The following is a 21,976-nucleotide window of genomic DNA, read 5'->3' on the forward strand; positions in this document are numbered from 1 at the left end:
AGCACATACTCTGAGCCTTTTCCTGATCCCCAGATCTCTCCGAATACACAGTCAGAATCTCCAGGGGATGCACCCGGACTGTGCAGTTGCTACTGTGTAATGGTGAACAGGCTCTGGTTTATTTGGTATTAAAATTAATGAAATGGATTCAAACAGGGAGAGTACAATAAGAAATGCACATTTCCGTTCCCCGTTGAAAACACTTTCTGCTGTATTACTTATGAACATAACCCAAGCAATGCTGGTTGTTGTTGAGGAGGATTAGAGGATCTGATTTGGGGATGGTGTTGGGGGGGGGGGTTTGGAGAGGTTTTATAGTGAGGCACGCTGAATATCTGTGGCCCATGTGGCTGGCAGTGGAGGTAGGCACTTGGCAAAGAAACAACTGCCAAACATTGGCTGCCAAACATGTTTGGGTTGTTTGTTGTGGGGGGTGTTGAACCAGAGCAATCATACTAACCCACAATCAAAGACCAAACACATCCAACAGTAGATACAGTTTACAATCTGTACTTTCATGTCATAGCGGAAACACGGTGCAGGAAATACTGTAAAAACGAAAAGTACAACAGAGGGGCATTTCTCATAAGATGTTCAGAGAGCGTGTGGCTTAGCATAATGGAATTGGATGGGGGAACAGGATTAGGTTATCATTATTGATCTAAGGGAGAAAGTTGTGCACAATAACACTACATATGAATGAAATCAAAACAGTCAGGGCTATTTCCATCAACTGCCACAAGAAATGGGTGATGGAAAGGAAAATCGATTACACCATAACAGGAAATTTGTACAATCCCAAAGATAAATGAGGGACACAACATTTCACTCTTTATTGGTATTTTCTTTAAAATATTCACACTCATTTCAAAATCAGTATGTTTGAACAACATGTACATAGCATGTGGAAATGTACATAGGCAAAGAAGAAAAACATACACGGTACATATTGTAATCTTAGAGAGAAATGTTTGACATTTCTGGGCCCATATATTCACTTTTAAGATAAACAAGACTCAAAGGTCGTGTCACTTCTGTTTTCAGTAATTAAATAAGGGTCTAATGTAAGACTGGAGTTTTGTACTTCAATTTAAGAGGAAATGTGACATTGCAATAGGTTCAAATGTTAGACACTAACATTGAGAGTGTTCCGTTCAGTCACAAGTCAGCCACTCGGTAACCTAGTTAAGTAGGGGAACAGATCGTTTTAGTTCCCAGGGTTAGGTAACCTGACTGTCTAATTGAGTTACATGTTCATTTGGTTGGAGTTAATTGCCCCAGTTACAACAAGTTTTTAAGGGGTTGATAAAGAGTCCAGCAGTGTGGTGGTGACAGCTGAACACACTGGAATGTTTTTAGTGGGACACCTTCATGAACTAAAGCATGGGCTAGTGATACCAATAAGGAACGGACACAAGATATCGTGAGAGTGTGTGTGTGTGTGTGGGGGGGTGACGTCAAACATTCAGCGTCTGTTTGGATGACCACCCGCCCTCTGCAGCCTCTCGGCCTGGCCTGCACCCGCCGTCAATGACACCTCCTCCAGGAAGCTGTGCGAGAGGGCAGAAAAGGAACATATCATTCCGTTAGTTCCTCACGAGCTGAGAGAAGCATGAGCAGTACATCAACATCTCTGTGACTCTCAAAATACATTTTCATCTAAAAACAGAAGCCAATATGACAGACACGATTACCTCAGTCCCAGCCCTGTGACACTGACAGACACAGACACACACACAGTGTCAGTGTGTGTCACTAGGGTTCCGGTCTGTAAAGAAAGGATATGGCTGAGGCATGGCCCAAAAAAAACACACAAAAAAGACCCACTAGAGAAATGTCAAAATACCTATTTCTTTTAGCTGATCAAGCCAAGACATTTTAAGGTGTGATTGCAAACGACACGAGAGACATTTAGGCTTCTTCTCACTCTGAAAGGCAAGGCTCTAAAGAGCAGCCGTCTTGTCTCTCTTACAGTCCTCTGCCAATGAAAGACCGTCATTTTGACTTTTGACAGAGCAGTAATTTCAAAGTATTGCAGTGATATATCAGGGATACCAGCGTGACATTTGCCAATATTCATCTGTTCTCAGTGGGTTTCCATTAACGCAGCCTGCTCTGGGCAACTAGCCTATATCAACGAGTGACTAAACACATGGTCTAGGTCTAGGACCTAGGTCAGAACCTACTATCCACCCATCTACACATTTAAAAAAAAGGTTAAAGTTCAAACGGCACAAGAGTGCAACGTGGTATCATTCAATCAGCCATATTATAATTCAATACCAGTCCTGGTTTCAAAGGGAGATACTTACCCCTGCAGTGACGATGGTACTGGTCCTTTATTGGTAGGCATATATCTCCAGCTTTTGGCCCAGTGGGGCAGCACACAGCAGTACAGGGTGGCCTGGACAAATCCCCCAAATGTGTTTATTGTGTCTTTGTGTGGCTGGTTGCAGGGAGCATTATCATGAAACAGCTCGTGAGTACCTATGGGCAGCGAGTGACTCATGCAGTACAAAAGGGGGGAAGAAGCTTAAAAGACGCATTTAAGAGCCCCATTCATATTGGCTTACAGTGCCTCTGGGTGAAGGGGTAGATCATGGTTCAAATGTACCACACACTGCGGCTATGAGCTAAAAAAAAAGCATGGGACGTGCCGTCACAGCCAACATTAAAGGGTTATTAAATAACGTGTATGTAGATGTCAGAAGAAGACTACTTGTGGCGCAGCGGTCAAAGGTACAGTATCTCAGTGCTTGAGGTGTCACTACAGACACTCTGGTTCGAATCCAGGCTGTATCACAGCCGGCCGTGATTGGAAGTCCCATAGGGCGGTGCACAAATTGGCCAAGCGTCGCCCGGGTTTGGCCGTCATTATACATAAGAATTTGTTCTTAACCGACTTGCCTAGTAAAATAAAAAATGAATAAAAGAAAAATGAATGTGCATTGCTATTTTCAGATCATGGACTTCAGATCATGGACTTTTTTTTCGCTTGAAACAAACCTCCCAAGCAACACACACAAACACACAGAAGAGTTAGAAGCCAGGGCCAGCCAGGCAGGAGGGCAACAACTTGCCTTGACCCCCTCTGCAACCTATGGGTTAAGTGCCTTACTCAATGTCACATCGGCAAGAGACGGTATCTAGATGGCATCTATCTTGCATACCTAGAATCTGCCCTCAGAGCTAAACTATAAAACTGGCAGAATTTTTTAAATCTCTAAAACGTAATGAAAATACAGCTAGCAGCATAGATGTGAAATATGAACACGTGACACTATGTCAACATCCGCTTATATAAACAAGCCTGCTTGTGACAGGCAAAACAGAGAATGTCACGACACTAAAATGTAAACTCCTATACAGCGAGAATCAGCATTTCACTAGAATGGGACAGCAACGGCACGCTAAAAAAGAAACCTCACAACACAGGTGCACCCATGACCTTAACAGCACAACAGTGACTGCTGCAGTACAACACAAAACGCCTCAGGACCAGAGAAAGACAGTTGGAAGTTGAACTCCCAGAAGTGGAAAGTTTAAGACGGTGTTACATAAACCGGTGTGGGAGACACTTCACCTGAGGGGCATCAGCAAGCGCTCCGCGATAAAATGTGAAAAACGGGGCCAAGGAGCATCATCACTCAGCACATACAGTAGGTGCTGCTTAGCAACCCGGGTGATGTAATAGCACTGCAAACAGGTAGCGTTGGTCTCTCTTGGCTAAATCACTTCTCAGGTAACACCTGGTCAATCTCACCCTGCTCGAGTTGGAATTTCATCAACAGTTGACGAGGACCACTAAGTTGTCATATAACCGGGAGAAAAATGTATGGTTTGACATCTGTGTGTGTGTGTGTGTGTGTGTGTGTGCGTGTCCAGACCCCGTGATGAAAGAGAAGAGGGGCGATCCCACACAGGAGTGTCAGAAGGGGCATCACAAAGAGAGCACGGACGCATCTCCTGAGCACCACCGTGTTACGTAATCACACAATGTTCTATTCAGCTCAGCTTGAGAGAGAGAGAAAGATATATAGATGTATACAATTATTTATTCAGCCAACACAGCCAGTCAGACAGAGATAAAAAGAGAAAGATAGAGGGAGAGAGAGATGTTGCAGGAGAGGTAAAGGGAGAGGGGGAGAGGCTGAGAGAGGCTGTGTGTAGAGAGAACCTTCATTCAGCAAAAACAGTCAGAGAGAAATAGAGAGAGAGAGTCAAGAAAGAACTGCTTTTCAGAGAAAGGGCCTTGATTCTACATCGTCGCACAACACAAAGAACAACTAAGGTTCAAAAGAGGAATGCAAGTTGAATTACTCTTCAGGCGACTCCATTGCAACCAAGGGATAACATGGACATAGTATACCAACATTTTAATGAGTGAAATGGTTATCGAGTAAAATTCCCCTTTAACATTGAAGTTATTTCAGTAAATTTAACAAAAACTGAAATGCCGAAACTTGAACATTAATGAAGTCATTACAAAAAATTACATTAAAATGTGGCCTACACTGTACGTACAGAACAGAACACTGACTCCCAGGTGACCCCGAGTCGATATTCACGTCATAAGAAGGAATTCCCCTCAATCACAAATTGGGGAAAGCAAACAATATTTTCCAACTTCTTGTCGATTTTTTGTTATACAGAAATAAAAAAATCTGTAAAAGAAAAAGATGCTGTGTTGTTCAATGTACATGTAACCAAGTCGGAAAATCCCGACCTACGGTTCACAATGCTCCCACGTAGGGAAATAGAGCCTGCGAGAAAAACACTGTGGCTTCAAGATATTCGGTGTGGGAGAGTGGGAAATGTGGGGACCTGGTGTCTCAGTAGGTTACATGTACAGTACCAGTCAAAAGTTTGGACAAACCTACTCATTCAAGAGTTTTTCTTTATTTTTACTATTTTCAACAATGTAGAATAATAGTGAAGACATCAAAACTCAAAACCAAAAAAGTGTTTAACAACTCAAAATATATTTTATATTTGAGATTCTTCAAAGTAGCCACCCTTTGCCTTGATGACAGCTTTGCACACTCTTGGTATTCTCTCAACCAGCTTCATGAAGGTAGTCACCTGGAATGCATTTCAATTAACAGGTGTGGCTTGTTAAAAGTTCATTTGTGGAATTTCCTTCCTTCTAAATGCGTTTGAGCCAATCAGTTGTGTTGTGACAAGGTCGGGGTGGTATACAGATGACAGCTCTATTTGGTAAAAGACCAAGTCCATATTATGGCAAGAACAGCTCAAATAAGCAAAGAGCTTTGAAAGTTTCTTCAAGTGCAGTCGCAAAAACCATCAAGTGCTATGATGAAACTGTCTCTCATGAGGACCGCCACAGAAAAGGAAGACCCAGAGTTACCTCTGCTGCAGAGGATAAGTTCATTAGAGTTACCAGCTTCAGAAATTTCAGCCCAAGTAAATGCCTCACAGTTCAAGAAACAGATATATCTCAACATCAACTGTTCAGAAGAGACTGAGAATCAAACCTTCATGGTCGAATTGCTGCAAAGAAACCACTACTAAAGGACACCAATAAGAAGAAGAGACTTGCTTGGGCCAAGAAACACAAGCAATGGACATTAGACCGGTGGAAATATGTCCGTTGGTCTGATGAGTCCAAATTTGAGACTATCATTTGTTTTTCAACATGACAATGGCCCAACACAACTCCAGGCTGTGTAAGGGCCATTTGACCAAGAAGGAGAGTGATGGAACACTGCATCAGAGTGAAGGAAAAGCAGCCAACAAGTGCTCAGTATATGTGGGAACTCCTTCAAGACTGTTGGAAAAGCATTCCTCATGAAGCTGGTTGAGAGAATGCCAAGAGTGTGCAAAGCTGTCATCAAAGCAAAGGGTGGCTACTTTGAAGAACCTAAATATATATTTTGATTTCTTTAACACTTTTTTTGGTTACTACATGATTCTATATGGGTTATTTCATAGTTTTGATGTCTTAACTACTATTCTACAATGTAGAAAATAGTCACAAAAAAAAAAACTGGAATGAGTAGGTGTGTCCAAACCTTTGACTGGTACTGTAGTGGGTTGTAGTGCTGATGAAACTCTGAATTTGGCCTTAATGCCATTAGCCCACAGAAATGCATTGAATAACAGATTCATACATGGGAAAAAAATATTGTCAAAAAATTTAATAAAAAGGAAGTTAATTTTAAATTCTCTGTCCTATATCTGAGTGCTATTAGTAAGATCAGGGAATTATTATATATATTTTTACCCATATTTAACAAAGAAATTGGCACTAAACTACTTCCATATACACTGTGTACAAAACATTATGCACACACTTATTTAACCTGTTTCCTCCCCTTCATCTACACTGACTGAAGTGGATTTAAGTGACATCAATAAGGGAATGTCCATGACAGACTGACCAGGTGAAAGCTATGATCCCTTATTGATGTCACTTATTAAATCTGCTTCAATCAGTGTAGATGAAGGGGAGGAAACAGGTTAAAATTACTATTTTGAAGTCCTGAGACAATTGAGAAATGTATTCTGTGTGTGTGCCATTCAGAGGGTGAATGGGCAAGACAAAATATTGAAGTGCCTTTGAATAGGGTATGGCCGTAGGTGCCAGGCGCACCGGTTTGTGTCAAGAACTGCAACGCTGCTGGGTTTTTCACGCTGAACAGATTCCCGTGTGTACCAAGAATGGTCCACCACCCAAAAGACATCCAGCAAACTTGACATTGTAGGAAGCACTGGAGTCAACATGGGCCAGCATCCCAGCGGAACACTTGACACCTTGTAGAGTCCATGCTCTGGCGAATTGAGGCTGTTCTGAGGGCAAAGAGGGGGTGCAACTCAATATTTTCTGTACACTCAGTTTATACTTCCATTAATATTTATCTGGTACCGGGCTACCTTCAGATTAGTCTTGTCAACGTCCTAGAACAAAGCAAAACGAAATGGACATTTATGAGAGTCTCCCCGTTCCATAGAGGGGTCATATTTGTGTGTAGCCCAAACTGTTCGGATGCTACAGACGTTAGCAGATTGTAGGTACCAACTTCAGACGAGTCCCGTGACGCTTGTGGGGTCGTAGAGCAAAATGGAGAACACCATCGTATTTGGGAGAGTCTCATCTGTCCATAGAGTGGTCATATTAGTTAGGCCAAACCATTCAGACGCTACAGAAGTATTCTTGAGAAGACCGATGGAAGACCGACGCCTCCCGGGTGGCGCAGTGTTTAAGGGCGCTGTACTGCAGCGCCAGCAGAGACTCTGGGTTCGCGCCCAGGCTCTGTCGTAACCGGCCGCGACCGGGAGGTCCGTGGGGCGACGCACAATTGGCCTAGCGTCGTCCGGGTTAGGGAGGGTCTGGCCGGTAGGGAAATCCTTGTCTGATAGTGCACCAGCGACTCCTGTGGCAGGCCGGGCGCAGTGCGCGCTAACCAAAGGTTGCCAGGTGCACGGTGTTTCCTCCGACACATTGGTGCGCCTGGCTTCCGGGTTGGATGGCGCTGTGTTAAGAAGCAGTGCGGCTTGGTTGGGTTGTGTATCGGAGGACGCATGACTTTCAACCTTCGTCTCTCCCGAGCCCGTACGGGAGTTGTAGCGATGAGACAAGATAGTAACTACTAAAAAAACAAACAATTGGATACCACGAAATTGGGGAGAAAAAAGGCTAAAATTTAAAAAAAATTAAAAAAAGAGAAGACCGATTTTCAGGATGTCTCATGGTCTGACAAACACCTCTGTAGCTCAGCCACCTTCCACCGCAGATGCGGATGCCGCAGATTGGCAGATGCAGTGGATTGCAACGCATCCCATGCAAAATACAGATATCTCTATCTTACAAAGATGTATTTTAACAGGGATGTTTTTATTATGCTAATTAGATTTCCGCAGGGCGGGAACATTGACTAAGGGGTTAAGCCATTTTTATCATATGTGTTGACCTGGTATCAAATAATGGATGTCTAATGGCTATGTCTGGATGTAATTTGACTGAGGCGAAAAGGTCACGAGGTGTGGTTGATGATTCTGACCTCTTGGTGTTGTGGATGGTGGTGCCGCCCAGTACGATCCGAATCCCAGGCACGGTGCGGTTCAGGTTATAGATCGCCAGTGCCTCCTCATAGGTGGCCCCTCCGATGACAAAGACTATGATATCCTGTGGCCTGAAGAGGAAATACATGGTTACCCCTGATAGGCTATCATCTGGTTGGGGTAATCCAATAATGGTGATGAACCGTAAGCCTATCCGTTCTCATACACACAGAATATGTGTTTTTACGTATCAGTAACACACGTATCAGTAACAGTGTGTGTGTTTGGCTATACAGGTGTATGTGTCACTCTACCTGTCTCTAAGGGAGCTGGGTCCTAAGTAGGGGAAATTAGTGTCCTTCAGCCGCCCCTTAATCAGCTGGTCCAAGGTCTCCTGCAGTAACGGTGCATGCTGCGTGTACACATTCTCAACTCCCTGGAGACACGCACGCACACACACAAAACAAAGGTGTTTTATTAGAAACTGGTTGAGGATGGATAGATGGACACACAACTCCAGCTAGTATCTGTCTAAATTGTGGAGAGAACGGTGTACCTTCAGCCCCTTGAAGAACTGTTTGGTGATGGCGACTGCATCTTGGGGGTTGACGAGGTCACTTCCTCTCACCCTCTTCCCTCCATACTCCACCATGGACGTTACCATCTGAGGTAAAAGATTAAACAGGATAAACAGGCATACGTTGATTCTTCTAACCTGGTTTTCACCTAGATTGGTGAGACAGATACATAAAACATACTGTATTGTACATTGTTGAGTTGAACGTATATTTATTTATCCTCAGAGGCATTGACAAATCCCAAAATAATAACATCCTCCACATAATATATAGACAGGTACAACAACAGTATTCAGTCCTCATATTGCCAAGGGCCAGGTAGTATACAGTCCTCATATTGCCAAGGGCCAGGTAGTATACAGTCCTCATATTGCCAAGGGCCAGGTAGTATACAGTCCTCATATTGCCAAGGGCCAGGTAGTATACAGTCCTCATATTGACAAGGGCCAGGTAGTGGTACAGTATAGAATGTTCCCTTACCCTGCAATGCTTCTCTGACACGCCCTTCCTGTTGAGCTCCTCCATGAGGCCCGGCAGGATGCTGCTACTGTGTCTCTCGTAGCGCAGTGCGTACAGCATCACCAGGCGAACCGCGTCCATCTCGCTCACCCGCGGGTTCTGCAGCAGCCGACGCACGTTCTGCAGAACAACAGGGACTATAATTTCCATAGCCTTTAATACAGACTTAAATTATTTATTTTCAATGACACTTCACTATGATTTCTATGTGCAGTGTTTTATTGTTTTCTGAAAGTCACTTATTATTACAAGTGGCCAAGTCAATATACAATACAGCAGTAGGCTGTATTCTTCTTCAACAAACAGGGAAAATGTTGTATTTTTTTATGCTTTTATGTGAACTGTGTGTGTTATGATATAATAAAGCATTGAGCTGTAAGCACCCTCCAGAAAAAAACATGTGATGTCACATGTTCATTGTTGACAGTGATAGGACCCCTACATTTACATACTGGGCAGTTCGGTCTGGTGCCTGCTCTTTGTCTACCGGTCTACCACATGTCATGTCTATTTCAGGCCTGTGTCTGGTCAGTGTCTAGTGTCTGCCTGGTTCATATTTGACATGCGTTTCATCTACATACAGAATCTAGTAGTGTGATTCTAGTCAGTCTCTGGCACCAAGTCAGTGCAGAGCAGGGTTGTAGTGTTGATTCATTTCAACAGCCAATTCAGGAAACTCAATTGGTAATAACAGAAATGTTTCCTACAAGTAAATTGAAAAATAAAATACAGTGCATTCGGAAAGTATTCAGACCCCTTGACTTTTTCCAATTTTGTTACGTTATAGCCTTATTCTAAAATTGTTTAAATTATTGTTTTTCCTCATCTACACACAATACCCCATAATGACAAAGCAAAAACAGGTTTTTAGAAATGTTAGCAAATTTATTAAAAATGAAAAACAGAAATACCTTATTTACATAGGTATTCAGACCCATTGCTACGAGACTCGAAATTGAGCTCAGGTGCATCCTGTTTCCATTTATCATCCTTGAGATATTTCTACAACTTGATTGGAGTCCACCTGTGGTAAATTCAATTGATTGGACATGATTTGGAAAGGAACACACCTGTCTATATTAGGTCCCACAGTTGACAGTGCATGTCAGAGCAAAAACCCAGCCATGAGGTCGAAGGAATTGTCAATAAAGCTCAGAGACAGGATTGTGTCGATGCATAGATCTGGGGAAGGGTACCACAACATTTCTGCAACATTGAAGGTCCCCAAGAACACAGTTGCCTCATTCATTCTTAAACTGCCAAACTGAACAATCGGGTGAGAAGGGTAAGGGAGGTGATCAAGAACCCGATGGTCACTCTGACAGAGCTCACATGATAGCCCGCTTGGAGTTTGCCAAAAGGCACCTAAAGACTCTCAGACCATGAGAAACAAGATTTTCTGGTCTGATGAATCCAAGATTTAACTCTTTGGCCGGAATGCCAAGCATCACGTCTGGAGGAAACCAGGCACAGGTTGGGGTGAAGGTTCACCTTACAAAAGGACATCAGCCGAGACAACGCAGGAGTGGCTTTGGGATAAGTCTCTGAATGTCCTTGAGTGGCACAGCCATAGCCCGGACATTAACCCGATCTAACATATCTGGAGACCTGAAAATAGCTGTGCAGTGACGCTCCCCATCCAACCTGACAGAGCTTGAGAGGATCTGCAGAGAAGAATGGAAAAAAACTCCCCAAATACAGGTGTGCCAAGCTTGTAGCGTCATACCCAAGAAGACTAATCGCTGCCAAAGGTGCTTCAACAAAGTCTGAATACATATGGAAATGTCATATCAATGTTGAATTTTTAATACATTTCTAAAAACCTGGTGTTGATTTGTCATTACTGGGTATTGTGTGTAGATTGATGAGAAAAAAAAACAATTTAATCAATTTTAAAATAAGGCTGTAACGTAACAAAGTGAATACTAAGGGATACTTCAGGATTCTGTCAATGAGGCCCTTTATCCACTCCCCCAGAGTCAGATGAACTTGTGGATACCATTTTTGTCTCTGTGTCCATTATGAAGGAAGTTAGAGGTAGTTTCTCAAGCCAACGCTAACTAGCATTAGTGCAATGTCTGGAAGTATATGGGTATCTGCTAGCATGCAAACCTAACTCTAACTTCCTTCATACTGGACACAGAGAAATAACTGAGGAAGTAAATGAAGGACCTCATTGCCAAAATCCCAAAGTATCCGTTTAACTCCAGAGCATAGTCTTACCTGTGATGCGCTTGAGTGGTCATTCTGGCAGGCCAGCTCCTGCTCCAGCTCTGACACCTCCATCAGCTGCCTCTCGCTCACCAGGCGAGACAGCTCGCCCACCACAGTCACGTGCTTCGACACTGTACCCGACATCTTTTTGAACTGGGGGTAGTTGTCTACAAACGCCTGTAGAGAAAAACAGAGGGAATGATTAAAAAGAAGAAAACAGAATGATTTCTTAAACTTGCAGCAATTATTATTTGTAGTTTGTATCATTATTGGAATTAAGACATAATTTATCTCATTCCGAGTGGTTATTAACCAATGTGGCTGAGACGTATGAGTGGTTCTAAATGAGCAACTGCTACAGGACATGCTGGGAAATTGAGTTCTTGTGGGACAACAGTGCCCAGGTCTCACCTTCATATCAGAGATGGACTCCAGCTTCTGTTGCTCCTTGGGCTTCTTCTTCTGAAAGTCCTCCATCAGGTTCTTGATGTTTGTGCCAATCTCTCCAAAGTTCAGGTACAGATTCTGAATAAGAGAATGTGAGAGTGAATTGGAAGTTGTTAGCCAACATCTGGCCCTGTCGGAATTCTTTAACCTTCCCCATTGACCGGCCGCTACACATTCTGCCATTTTTTTCATTCAGAGTCTTCTTAAAGAGGTTTGCTGGCTAGCGTTCCTAACCTTTAGGCAAGGGATCATCAGCTAGATTAAGCCGGAGCAGACGCTACTAACTTTAAACGCTGTGTCGGTGGCATAGTGGGGCTCCTCTGTTCCATCTACTGCTGCCCCCTGGACACTATGATCATTTGGCTACATAGCTGATGCCTACTGGACTGTCCATTAATCACAGTACTCCATTCTGTTTATTTATTTTTTATCTGTCGGCCCCAGCCGCGAACTCAGGCTCTGTGTGTAGTTAATCCGACCCTCTCTGCCTAGTCATCGCCATTTTACCTGCTGTTGTCGTGTTAGCTGATTAGCTGTTGTTGTCTCACCTGTTGATTTAGCTAGCTCTCTCAATCAACACCTGTGATTACTTTATGCCTCGCTGTATGTCTCTCTCAAATGTCAATATGCCTTGTATACTGTTGTTCAGGTTAGTTATCATTGTTTTAGTTTACAATGGACCCCCTAGTTCCACTATTCATACCTCTGATACCTCCTTTGTCCCATCTCCCACACATGCGGTAACCTCACCCATTACAACCAGCATGTCCAGAGATACAACCTCTCTTATCATCACCCAGTGCCTGGGCTTACCTCCGCTGTACCCGCACCCCACCATACCCCTGTCTGCGCATTATGCCCTGAATATATTCTACCACGCCCAGAAATTTGCTCCTTTTATTATTTTTCCCCAACACTCTAGGCGACCAGTTTTGATAGACTTTAGCCGCACCCCCATTCTACTCCTCCTCTGTTCCGCAGGTGATGTAGAGGTAAACCCAGGCCCTGCATGTCCCCAGGCACCCTCATTTGTTGACTTCTGTGATCGAAAAAGCCTTGGTTTCATGCATGTCAACATCAGAAGCCTCCTCCCTAAGTTTGTTTTACTCACTGCTTTAGCACACTCTGCCAACCCTGATGTCCTTGCTGTGTCTGAATCCTGGCTTAGGAAGGCCACCAAAAATTCTGAGATTTCCATACCCAACTATAACATTTTCCGTCAAGATAGAACTGCCAAAGGGGGAGTAGTTGCAGTCTACTGCAGAGATAGCCTGCAAAGTAACGTCATACTTTCCAGGTCCATACCCAAACAGTCCTACAATCTAAGCTAGATGCCCTCAATCTCACACAAATCATCAAGGAACCCACCAGGTACAACCCTAAATCTTTAAACAAGGGCACCCTCATAGACGTTATCCTGACCAACTGGCCCTCCAAAAACACCTCCGCTGTCTTCAATCAGGATCTCAGCGACCACTGCCTCATTGCCTGTATCCGCTACGGGTCCGCAGTCAAACGACCACCCCTAATCACTGTCAAACGATCCTTAAAACACTACTAAGAGCAGGCCTTTCTAATCGACCTGGCCCGGGTATCCTGGAAGGATATTGACCTCATCCCGTCAGTTGAGGATGCCTGGTCATTCTTTAAAAGTAACTTCCTCACCATCTTAGATAAGCATGCTCCGTTCCAAAAATGCAGAACTAAGAACAGATATAGCCCCTGGTTCACTCCAGACCTGACTGCCCTCGACCAGCACAAAAACATTCTGTGGCGGACTGCAATAGCATCGAATAGTCCCCGCAATATGCAACTGTTCAGGGAAGTCAGGAACCAATACACGCAGTCAGTCAGGAAAGCAAAGGCCAGCTTTTTCAAGCAGAAATTTGCATCCTGTAGCTCTAACTCCAAAAAGTTCTGGGACACTGTAAAGTCCATGGAGAACAAGAGCACCTCCTCCCAACTGCCCACTGCACTGAGGCTAGGTAACACGGTCACTACCGATAAATCCATGATAATCGAAAACTTCAACAAGCATTTCTCAACGGCTGGCCATGTCTTCCTCCTGGCTACTCCAACCTCGGCCAACAGCTCCACCCCCCCCCCCCCCCTCCCCCGCAGCTACTCACCCAAGCCTCCCCAAATCCAGATAGCAGATGTTCTGAAAGAGCTGCAAAACCTGGACCCGTACAAATCAGCTGGGCTTGACAATCTGGACCCTCTATTTCTGAAACTATCCGCCGCCATTGTCGCAACCCCTATTACCAGCCTGTTCAACCTCTCTTTCATATCGTCTGAGATCCCCAAGGACTGGAAAGCTGCCGCGGTCATCCCCCTCTTCAAGGGGAGACACCCTGGACCCAAACTGTTACAGACCTATATCCATCCTGCCCTGCCTATCTAAGGTCTTTGAAAGCCACTTCAACAAACAGATCACTGACCATCTCGATTTCCACCGCACCTTCTCTGCTTTCCGAGACGGTCACGGGTGCACCTCAGCCACGCTAAAGGTACTAAACAATATCATAACTGCCATCGATAAAAGACAGTACTGTGCAGTCGTCTTCATCGACCTAGCCAAGGCTTTCAACTCTGTCACTCACCATATTCTTATCGGCAGACTCAGTAGCCTCGGTTTTTCTAATGACTGCCTTGCCTGGTTCTCCAACTACTTTGCAGACAGAGTTCAGTGTGTCAAATCGGATGGCATGTTGTCCGGTCCTCTGGCAGTCTCTATGGAGGTGCCACAGGGTTCAATTCTCGGGCCAACTCTTTTCTCTGTATATATCAATGATGTTGCTCTTGCTGCGGGCGATTCCCTGATCCACCTCTACGCAGATGACACCATTCTGTATACTTCTGGCCCTTCCTTGGACACTGTGCTATCTAACCTCCAAACGAGCTTCAATGCCATACAACACTCCTTCTGTGGCCTCCAACTGCTCTTAAACGCTAGTAAAACCAAATGTATGCTTTTCAACCGTTACCTGCCTGCACCCGCACGCCCGACTAGCATCACCACCCCGGATGGTTCCGACCTAGAATATGTGGACATCTATAAGTACCTAGGTGTCTGGCTAGACTGTAAACTCTCCTTCCAGACTCATATCAAACATCTCCAATCCAAAATCAAATCTAGAATCGGCTTTCTATTTCGCAACAAAGCCTCCTTCACTCACGCCGCCAAACTTACCCTAGTAAAACTGACTATCTAACCAATCCTCGACTTCGGGGATGTCATCTACAAAATGGCTTCCAATACTCTACTCAGCAAACTGGATGCAGTTTATCACAGGGCCAACCGTTTTGTTACTAAAGCACCTTATACCACCCACCACTGCAACCTGTATGCTCTAGTCGGCTGGCCCTCGCTACATATTCGTCGCCAGACCCACTGGCTCCAGGTCATCTACAAGTCCATGCTAGGTAAAGCTCCGCCTTATCTCAGTTCACTGGTCACGATGGCAACACCCACCCATAGCACGCGCTCCAGCAGGTGTATCTCACTGATCATCCCTAAAGCCAACACCTCATTTGGCCGCCTTTCCTTCCAGTTCTCTGCTGCCTGTGACTGGAACGAATTGCAAAAATCGTTGAAGTTGGAGACTTTTATCTCCCTCACCAACTTTAAACATCTGCTATCTGAGCAGCTAACCGATCGCTGCAGCTGTACATAGTCCATCGGTAAATAGCCCACCCAATTTACCTACCTCATCCCCATACTGTTTTTATTTATTTACTTACTTACTTTTCTGCTCTTTTGCACACCAGTATCTCAACCTGCATATGACCATCTGATCATTTATCACTCCAGTGTTAAACTGCTAAATTGTAATTATTCGCCTACCTCCTCATGCCTTTTGCACACAATGTAAATAGAATTTTTTTTAAATATATATATATAAAACAAAAATTGACTGTGTTATTGACTTGTTTATTGTTTACTCCATTTGTAACTCTGTGTTGCTGTCTGTTCACACTGCTATGCTTTATCTTGGCCAGGTCGCAGTTGTAAATGAGAACTTGTTCTCAACTAGCCTACCTGGTTAAATAAAGGTTAAATAAAAAAATAAAAAGCCACAGACGATTTATTCTTGAGCGGATGGTCAGGGGGCCGGAATAAATTACAAAAAATGTGTAGACTGCAAATTGACCTGCAAGAAGCCCAAATAGATATAACATTTGAAGGAAACATAATAATTTCAAATCTTGCTTACATTTGTACATGATCACATATCTATCTATTATGCATGGGAATAGTTTGGAACAGATTTCAAAAATTAAAATCGCTTGGTGCTATAATACTGGTGTTTTTACAATCATTTATGTCCAACATTAAGGAAATAAAATGTGTATAGCCCTGCTCTAGGCTACCAGCCAGCTGGCCCAATGGGACCATTTCAAAGCCAAAGGGCACATTTGTGCAGAATTGGAACCAGGCCTAGAGACTCACATTGGCATAGAACTCATCGTTCTCTGCAGATAGCACCACCTCCTTCAGGTCCTTGCTGATCCCTGGGACTCTGGACAGGTCAATGCGGTTGTTGTTGAGGCCAAGCAGCTCGTGCACCATGGCCTGGTACGTCCACTAGATGGAGCAGGGAAACAAACAATGAAACCAAAACAATGAAACCTACAATTAAATAAAGTTAATGTCATCTCTAAATTCCTTCAGCGATGAAGAGTATATGTAGTTTAACCAATTGATTAGCTTGTCTAATGAGCTAAAGATTGGTTCATTAGCTGTGACACAAAGGGCCTTGAGTACATGACCTAGTTTACAGTGCAGGTTGCAGGCTTGGTAAATGTAAGTACAAGACTCTGCTGCCCCCAAGTGATCAGAGGCTGCAGTACACGTCAGAATGATGTGAATATACTGTCTGTACATAGTATGACTATAATGACCTGGTCATTGCCTATCTTTTGTAATAATGTAGCCTGGGTTCCCGGCTGATAAAACGTTCAGTCTGGTCCCTGGCTAAAAAACATGTATACCAAACATATATTATCTAAGTAGATTATCTTAGAAATTATTTTCTATTAGTTCCCCCAAAAAATTCAGATAATACTTAGTTTCACTTAGTTTTGGAGCATTTACTTCTGTTGTGCATACTGAATACAACCCTGACTCTTAATTTTGACATGGTTGAGTCGTGGGGTGATGGAGTCATCACTCTGACTCTTAGTTCTGACCTGGTTGAGTCGTGGGGTGATGGAGTCATCACTCTGACTCTTAGTTCTGACCTGGTTGAGTAGTGGGGTGATGGCGTCATCGCTGCGGTCCAAGATGAGCAGGAGAGGAGGCACCTCTGTCTTCCTGAAGTCAAACAGCTCATACTCCTTGGTGATTATTTGCTGGGGGAGGAGATGGGTAGTGAGATTGCGTGTGTGTGTATGTGCGTGTGATAGGTGTGCATGTGATATTAGTCACCTTTACGCTCTCTCCCAGTCGCTTGGCCATGTCTGAGGACAGCTGGTAGCGGATCATGGGACATTTTTTCAGGGCCAGCAGCACCGAGGTCAGACCCTGGGTGGTACGTGGCAGGAGAGTTGGCTCCCAGCTACGACCCTGCAATACACACACACACAATGAGATATGAATGCACTCTGTAAATAGATCCAAAATACAGAGGGAATATGACATACGCAGAGACAAATAGAAAACGTTAATCTAAAATCAATGCAGATGAATAATGGTTCACTTTATAAACTGTCACATATCTAAAGCGTCATGGCCTATTTGCATGTCTTACCCTTGCCACACCACTGAGGTTGAGGGAGAAAAGGTGTGGGTTCACAGCAATGAAGTCTCCATAGAACTCCTGCAGTCATATGAGAGAACCTATTAATTTCCAGTTTAAAATGTCAAAGGATATCTCATACTCATTTCTACTATTACAAGACTATATGTAGCGTAAAGGGGTTCTAACTAGAAATGATACAACATTTAGATTTAGGACAAGTAGGTTAAACCTATGGAGCATCATTCTACCCCAAAAAATATAGAAATAAAAGTCCAGAATAGTAAAAAATAAAAGTTGGGTACCTAAAGCATGGTTCCTGTCCTACAGTACTGCCCTTAGTGTTAACTTACCTGCACTTCTGCGACCACCTCCTGTTCATCCGCCTCGGCCAGGGCTTTTATCTCACTCTTACTGATGACGTTGCTGAAGTCTAAAAAGGATTATGAGGAGGATGTCACCCATACGGAAAAATATATTAGAATATATTTCGATAAAATCTGAATATATTTGGGAAATGTATTGATCAAATATATAAATAAATAAAATATATGTACATATAGTTGAAAAAAATACACATTCACACCTCACAACCCTCTCTACCTCAATGATAATGTTGAGTATCTATTGACCTCTGGGAACCTAATGCTAAAGTACCAAAATGGCGTTTTGCATGCAAAAGTTGGATCATTGAGTTGTAGTTGAAAATAAATTCTGCAGCTTTTGAGGTATAGCCTACCTGCCACTTATGAAACATAGTAAAAAAGAATTGAGGTGTTTCGAAATGACACTTGAATGTAGAATGTATGTAAATCTATTTTCCCGAGCTGTCAATCACAATTTTTGTCAAAATTGCTCAGGCTCAGTAAATTTGGTTGGGGATCATTTATGGACATCTTCATTTATGGACATCTTCAAACGTATTAAATATAAAGAACATAAATACCTTATTTACATAAGTATTCAGACCCTTTGCTATGAGACTCGAAATTGAGCTCAGGTGCATCCTGTTTCCATTGATCATCCTTGAGATGTTTTGGATTTGGAAAGGCACACACACCTGTCTATATAAGGTCCCACAGTTGACAGTGCACGTCACAGCAAAAACCAAGCCTTGAGGTAGAAGGAATTGTCCGTAGAGCCTCGAGAGAGGATTGTATCGAGGCACAGATCTGGGGAAGGGTACCAAAAATGTCTGCAGCATTGAAGGTCCCCAAGAACACAGTGGCCCATTCCTAAGTTTGGAACCACCAAGACTTTTCCCAGAGCTGGCCGCCCAGCCAAACTGAACAGTCGGGGGAGAAGGGCCTTGGTCAGGGAGGTGACCAAGAACCCATAGGTCACTCTGACATAACTCTAGAGTTCCTCAGTGGGGATGGAAGAACAGAAGGACAACCATCTCTGCAGCACTCCACCAATCAGGCCTTTATGTTAGAGTGACCAGACAGAAGCCACTCCTCAGTAAAACGCACATGACAGCCCGCTTGGAGTTTGCCAAAAGGCACCTAAAGGACTCTCAGACCATGAGAAACAAGATACTCTGATCTAATGAAACCAAGATTGAACTCTTTGGCCCCAATGCCAAGCGTCACGTCTGGAGGAAACCTAACACCATACCTACGGTCAAGCATGGTGCTGGCATCATCATACTGTGGGGATGGTTTTCAGCGGCAGGGATTGGGAAACTAGTCAGGATCAAAGCAAATATGAACTGAGCAAAGTACAGAGAGATCCATGATGAAAACCTGCTCCAGAGCTCTCAAGACCTCAGACTGGGGCGAAGGTTCACCTTCCAACAGGACAACGACCCTAAGCACACAGCCAAGACAATGCAGGAGTGGCTTCAGAACAAGTCTCTGAATGTCCTTGAGTGACCCAGCCAGAGCCCGGACTTGAACCCAACCAAACATCTCTGGAGAGACCTGAAAATAGCTTTGCAGCAACAATCCCCATCCAACCTGACAGAGCTTGAGAGGATCTGCAGAGAAGAATGGGATAAAGTCCCCAAATACAGGTGTCCCGAGCTTGTAGCGTCATACCAAAGAAGACTAAAGGCTGTAATTGCTGCCAAAGGTGCTTCAACAAAGTACTGAGTAAAGAATCTGAATACTTATGTAAATGTGATATATATTTATTTTTAAACCTTTTTTTTATATATATTTTTTTTTACAAATTTGCAAAAATGTATAAAGCCTGTATTTGTTTTGTCATTATGGTGTATTGTTTGTAGATTGATGAGGGGGGAAAATAAGGCTGTAACCTAACAAAATGTGGAAAAGGTCAAGGGGTCTGAATACTTTCCAAAAAGGCACTGTACATGTTGTTAAAAAACGTGTCAATATATTATTTTTTCTGTATGGGCAATTGCCGTCACCATGAAATTACTGAGTTGTCATAATTCGCTGTTGATGCATGGGCAATCAATTTTGAGTCTATAGGTCTAAAACATATAAATGATCCAGAGACATAAGATCTTAGATCAAATACAGATAACAAGGACTATCTAAAAACATTCACAAGAATCAGAACATTGAACCATATGATTTGAACAACAGTGCAGAAATCCTTACAGATGAAGTAGACACTGTACTTGGGTCGCCGGAGCTCCTGTATCAGATTTTCCACATTCTCCTGTAATGAGGGCAGAGAGAAAGTCAGGGGTGTCATACAAATCCAAAATTGAGCACGACTAAAGTATTTTGCCTCCAAATAGTGCACAGTGTATGGATGCAATGCAATATGGAGTGTACATTCAGTATAGGTACAATAAAGCAGTTGAAATATGCATTCATACAGTTATGGATGGACACAATCCAGTAGATACAGAATGTGTAGGCTAAAGTCTTAAAGGCCTGGTGCAGTCAAAAACATGATTCCCTACCTGTGTTTAATATATATTTCCACACTATGAGGTTGGAATAATACTGTGAATTTGTGAAAAAGATTATCCCTTTTAGTGTAAGAGCTGTTTGAAAAGACCGCCTGAGTCTGTTTTGGCCTTCCATGGTGAAATCGCCAAGAAGCTATTTGTTTATTTTTTTACCATTTTAAATGAAAACAATCATAGAAAGTGACTTAGTTGTTTCCCAGATATGATTTGATATAGAGATAAAAACAGATGAATTGGACCTTTAATGCAGAGCAAAGGCTGGCTACAATGTGTATACAGTGACTGGGGCACCTTGGTTGGCCTGAGGAAGCAGATGGCTTTGAGGTGCTTCATGTTGTCTCGATTCTGCGAGTCGATTCTTTCGAACAGGTAGACCTCCTTCTGTAGTATCTCAGATTGAGTGTAGACCACACTGACGATGCTGGTCTGATGACACAAACACAAACAAATAGGCATGTGGTTCAGTACATTCCTTTTTACCTGAGCCAGAGATTTTGCTGAGATGAATGAGATTCATTATTTTCCTTCCATCACTGGTTGTGACAGCTGAAAGGTTACAGTCCTGAATATGGTCTTGAGTCCAAATGATGCAGGCCTATCCACATTTGTGTATCCACCTCTCTTTTCTTTTTCCTATGCAACTTCCAATGGGAATAGATGCAGACAGTATGACATTATCAAAACATCTTGGTTCTCCTATCTATATTATTAATATTTCCCAGGAATTGTTGAATAACTCAAGGTTCTGTCCCTTCAACGTGTCTGTCTCTGATAGACAATGGATATCAACAAAAGTAACCTGATACATTGTAACCACTGTAACGTTACATCGTTAGAACTACTACATTGTAACCATTCTAGCTACAATTACTTACCGTCTCTTTATCCATGAGCAGAACCTTCATCCCTGGTCCGCTGTTTTCTATCATTTTGGATATATACTGCTTGACAGCAAGTGTCACATTCATTTTGACAATGTTCTAAAATGCTAATGATGGCAGCTTGAAAAATACACAAAGGCCGAATTATATTCGGTAAAGGTCTCTTATACCAGGTAACGCTTCACTTCGTTTGGTCAAATTAAACTATTGTTGACAAATGTTTAGCTCAGCTGAGGTTGGTTACAGCTGTCTGCTTCGAAATGAACCTCGAGATACATTTCCGGGTGAAGAATTGGTTAACTGATCCAGGACCAGTTCGTAGAGCAAACGCTCAGGCAAAAGCATTAACTGAGCATGCATTTCACTGATCCGAAGTCAGCATATGTTTGTTATATCCCACAATGCACCGCCAATTGTTTAAGACGAGTACGCCTTTTTGGTAAGGGCAAACCATTCAAATGAACCACATTGCTAAATATTGAGATGTACAAATAGCATATAATGTATTGCAGTCTTTAAAGTAAGTAACCATTTTAAAGGTAATTTAACTAAACAAAATAACTGTGGTGTAAAAATTTTAAACATGAAAAATACTGAATTTTATTACATTCGTCAGTCTATTCAACAGCATGAAGACCATTGTAACAATAATAAACTGCAATGCAATTCAATACAGTAAAAAAA

General features: G+C 43.0%; 1 protein-coding gene across 1 annotated transcript; it reads right to left on the reverse strand.

The window, feature by feature from the left end:
• Positions 1 to 787: 787 nt before the first annotated feature.
• On the reverse strand, positions 788 to 21,568 carry LOC139391775 (vacuolar protein sorting-associated protein 45-like). The gene is made up of 15 exons (XM_071139319.1): positions 21,287 to 21,568; positions 20,703 to 20,837; positions 20,092 to 20,152; positions 17,875 to 17,954; positions 17,534 to 17,602; positions 17,212 to 17,349; positions 17,025 to 17,135; positions 16,234 to 16,368; positions 11,745 to 11,858; positions 11,343 to 11,510; positions 9,081 to 9,239; positions 8,579 to 8,686; positions 8,337 to 8,458; positions 8,022 to 8,153; positions 788 to 1,550 (listed from the first exon to the last, which is right to left on the reverse strand). Exons 1-15 carry the CDS (start codon positions 21,377 to 21,379, stop codon positions 1,466 to 1,468), a joined length of 1,710 nt encoding a protein of 569 aa, XP_070995420.1. The 5' UTR covers positions 21,380 to 21,568; the 3' UTR covers positions 788 to 1,465.
• Between the last annotated feature and the right edge of the window lie 408 nt (positions 21,569 to 21,976).

Source organism: Oncorhynchus clarkii, chromosome 32 (assembly GCF_045791955.1).
Source record: "Oncorhynchus clarkii lewisi isolate Uvic-CL-2024 chromosome 32, UVic_Ocla_1.0, whole genome shotgun sequence".
NCBI lineage: Eukaryota > Metazoa > Chordata > Actinopteri > Salmoniformes > Salmonidae > Oncorhynchus > Oncorhynchus clarkii.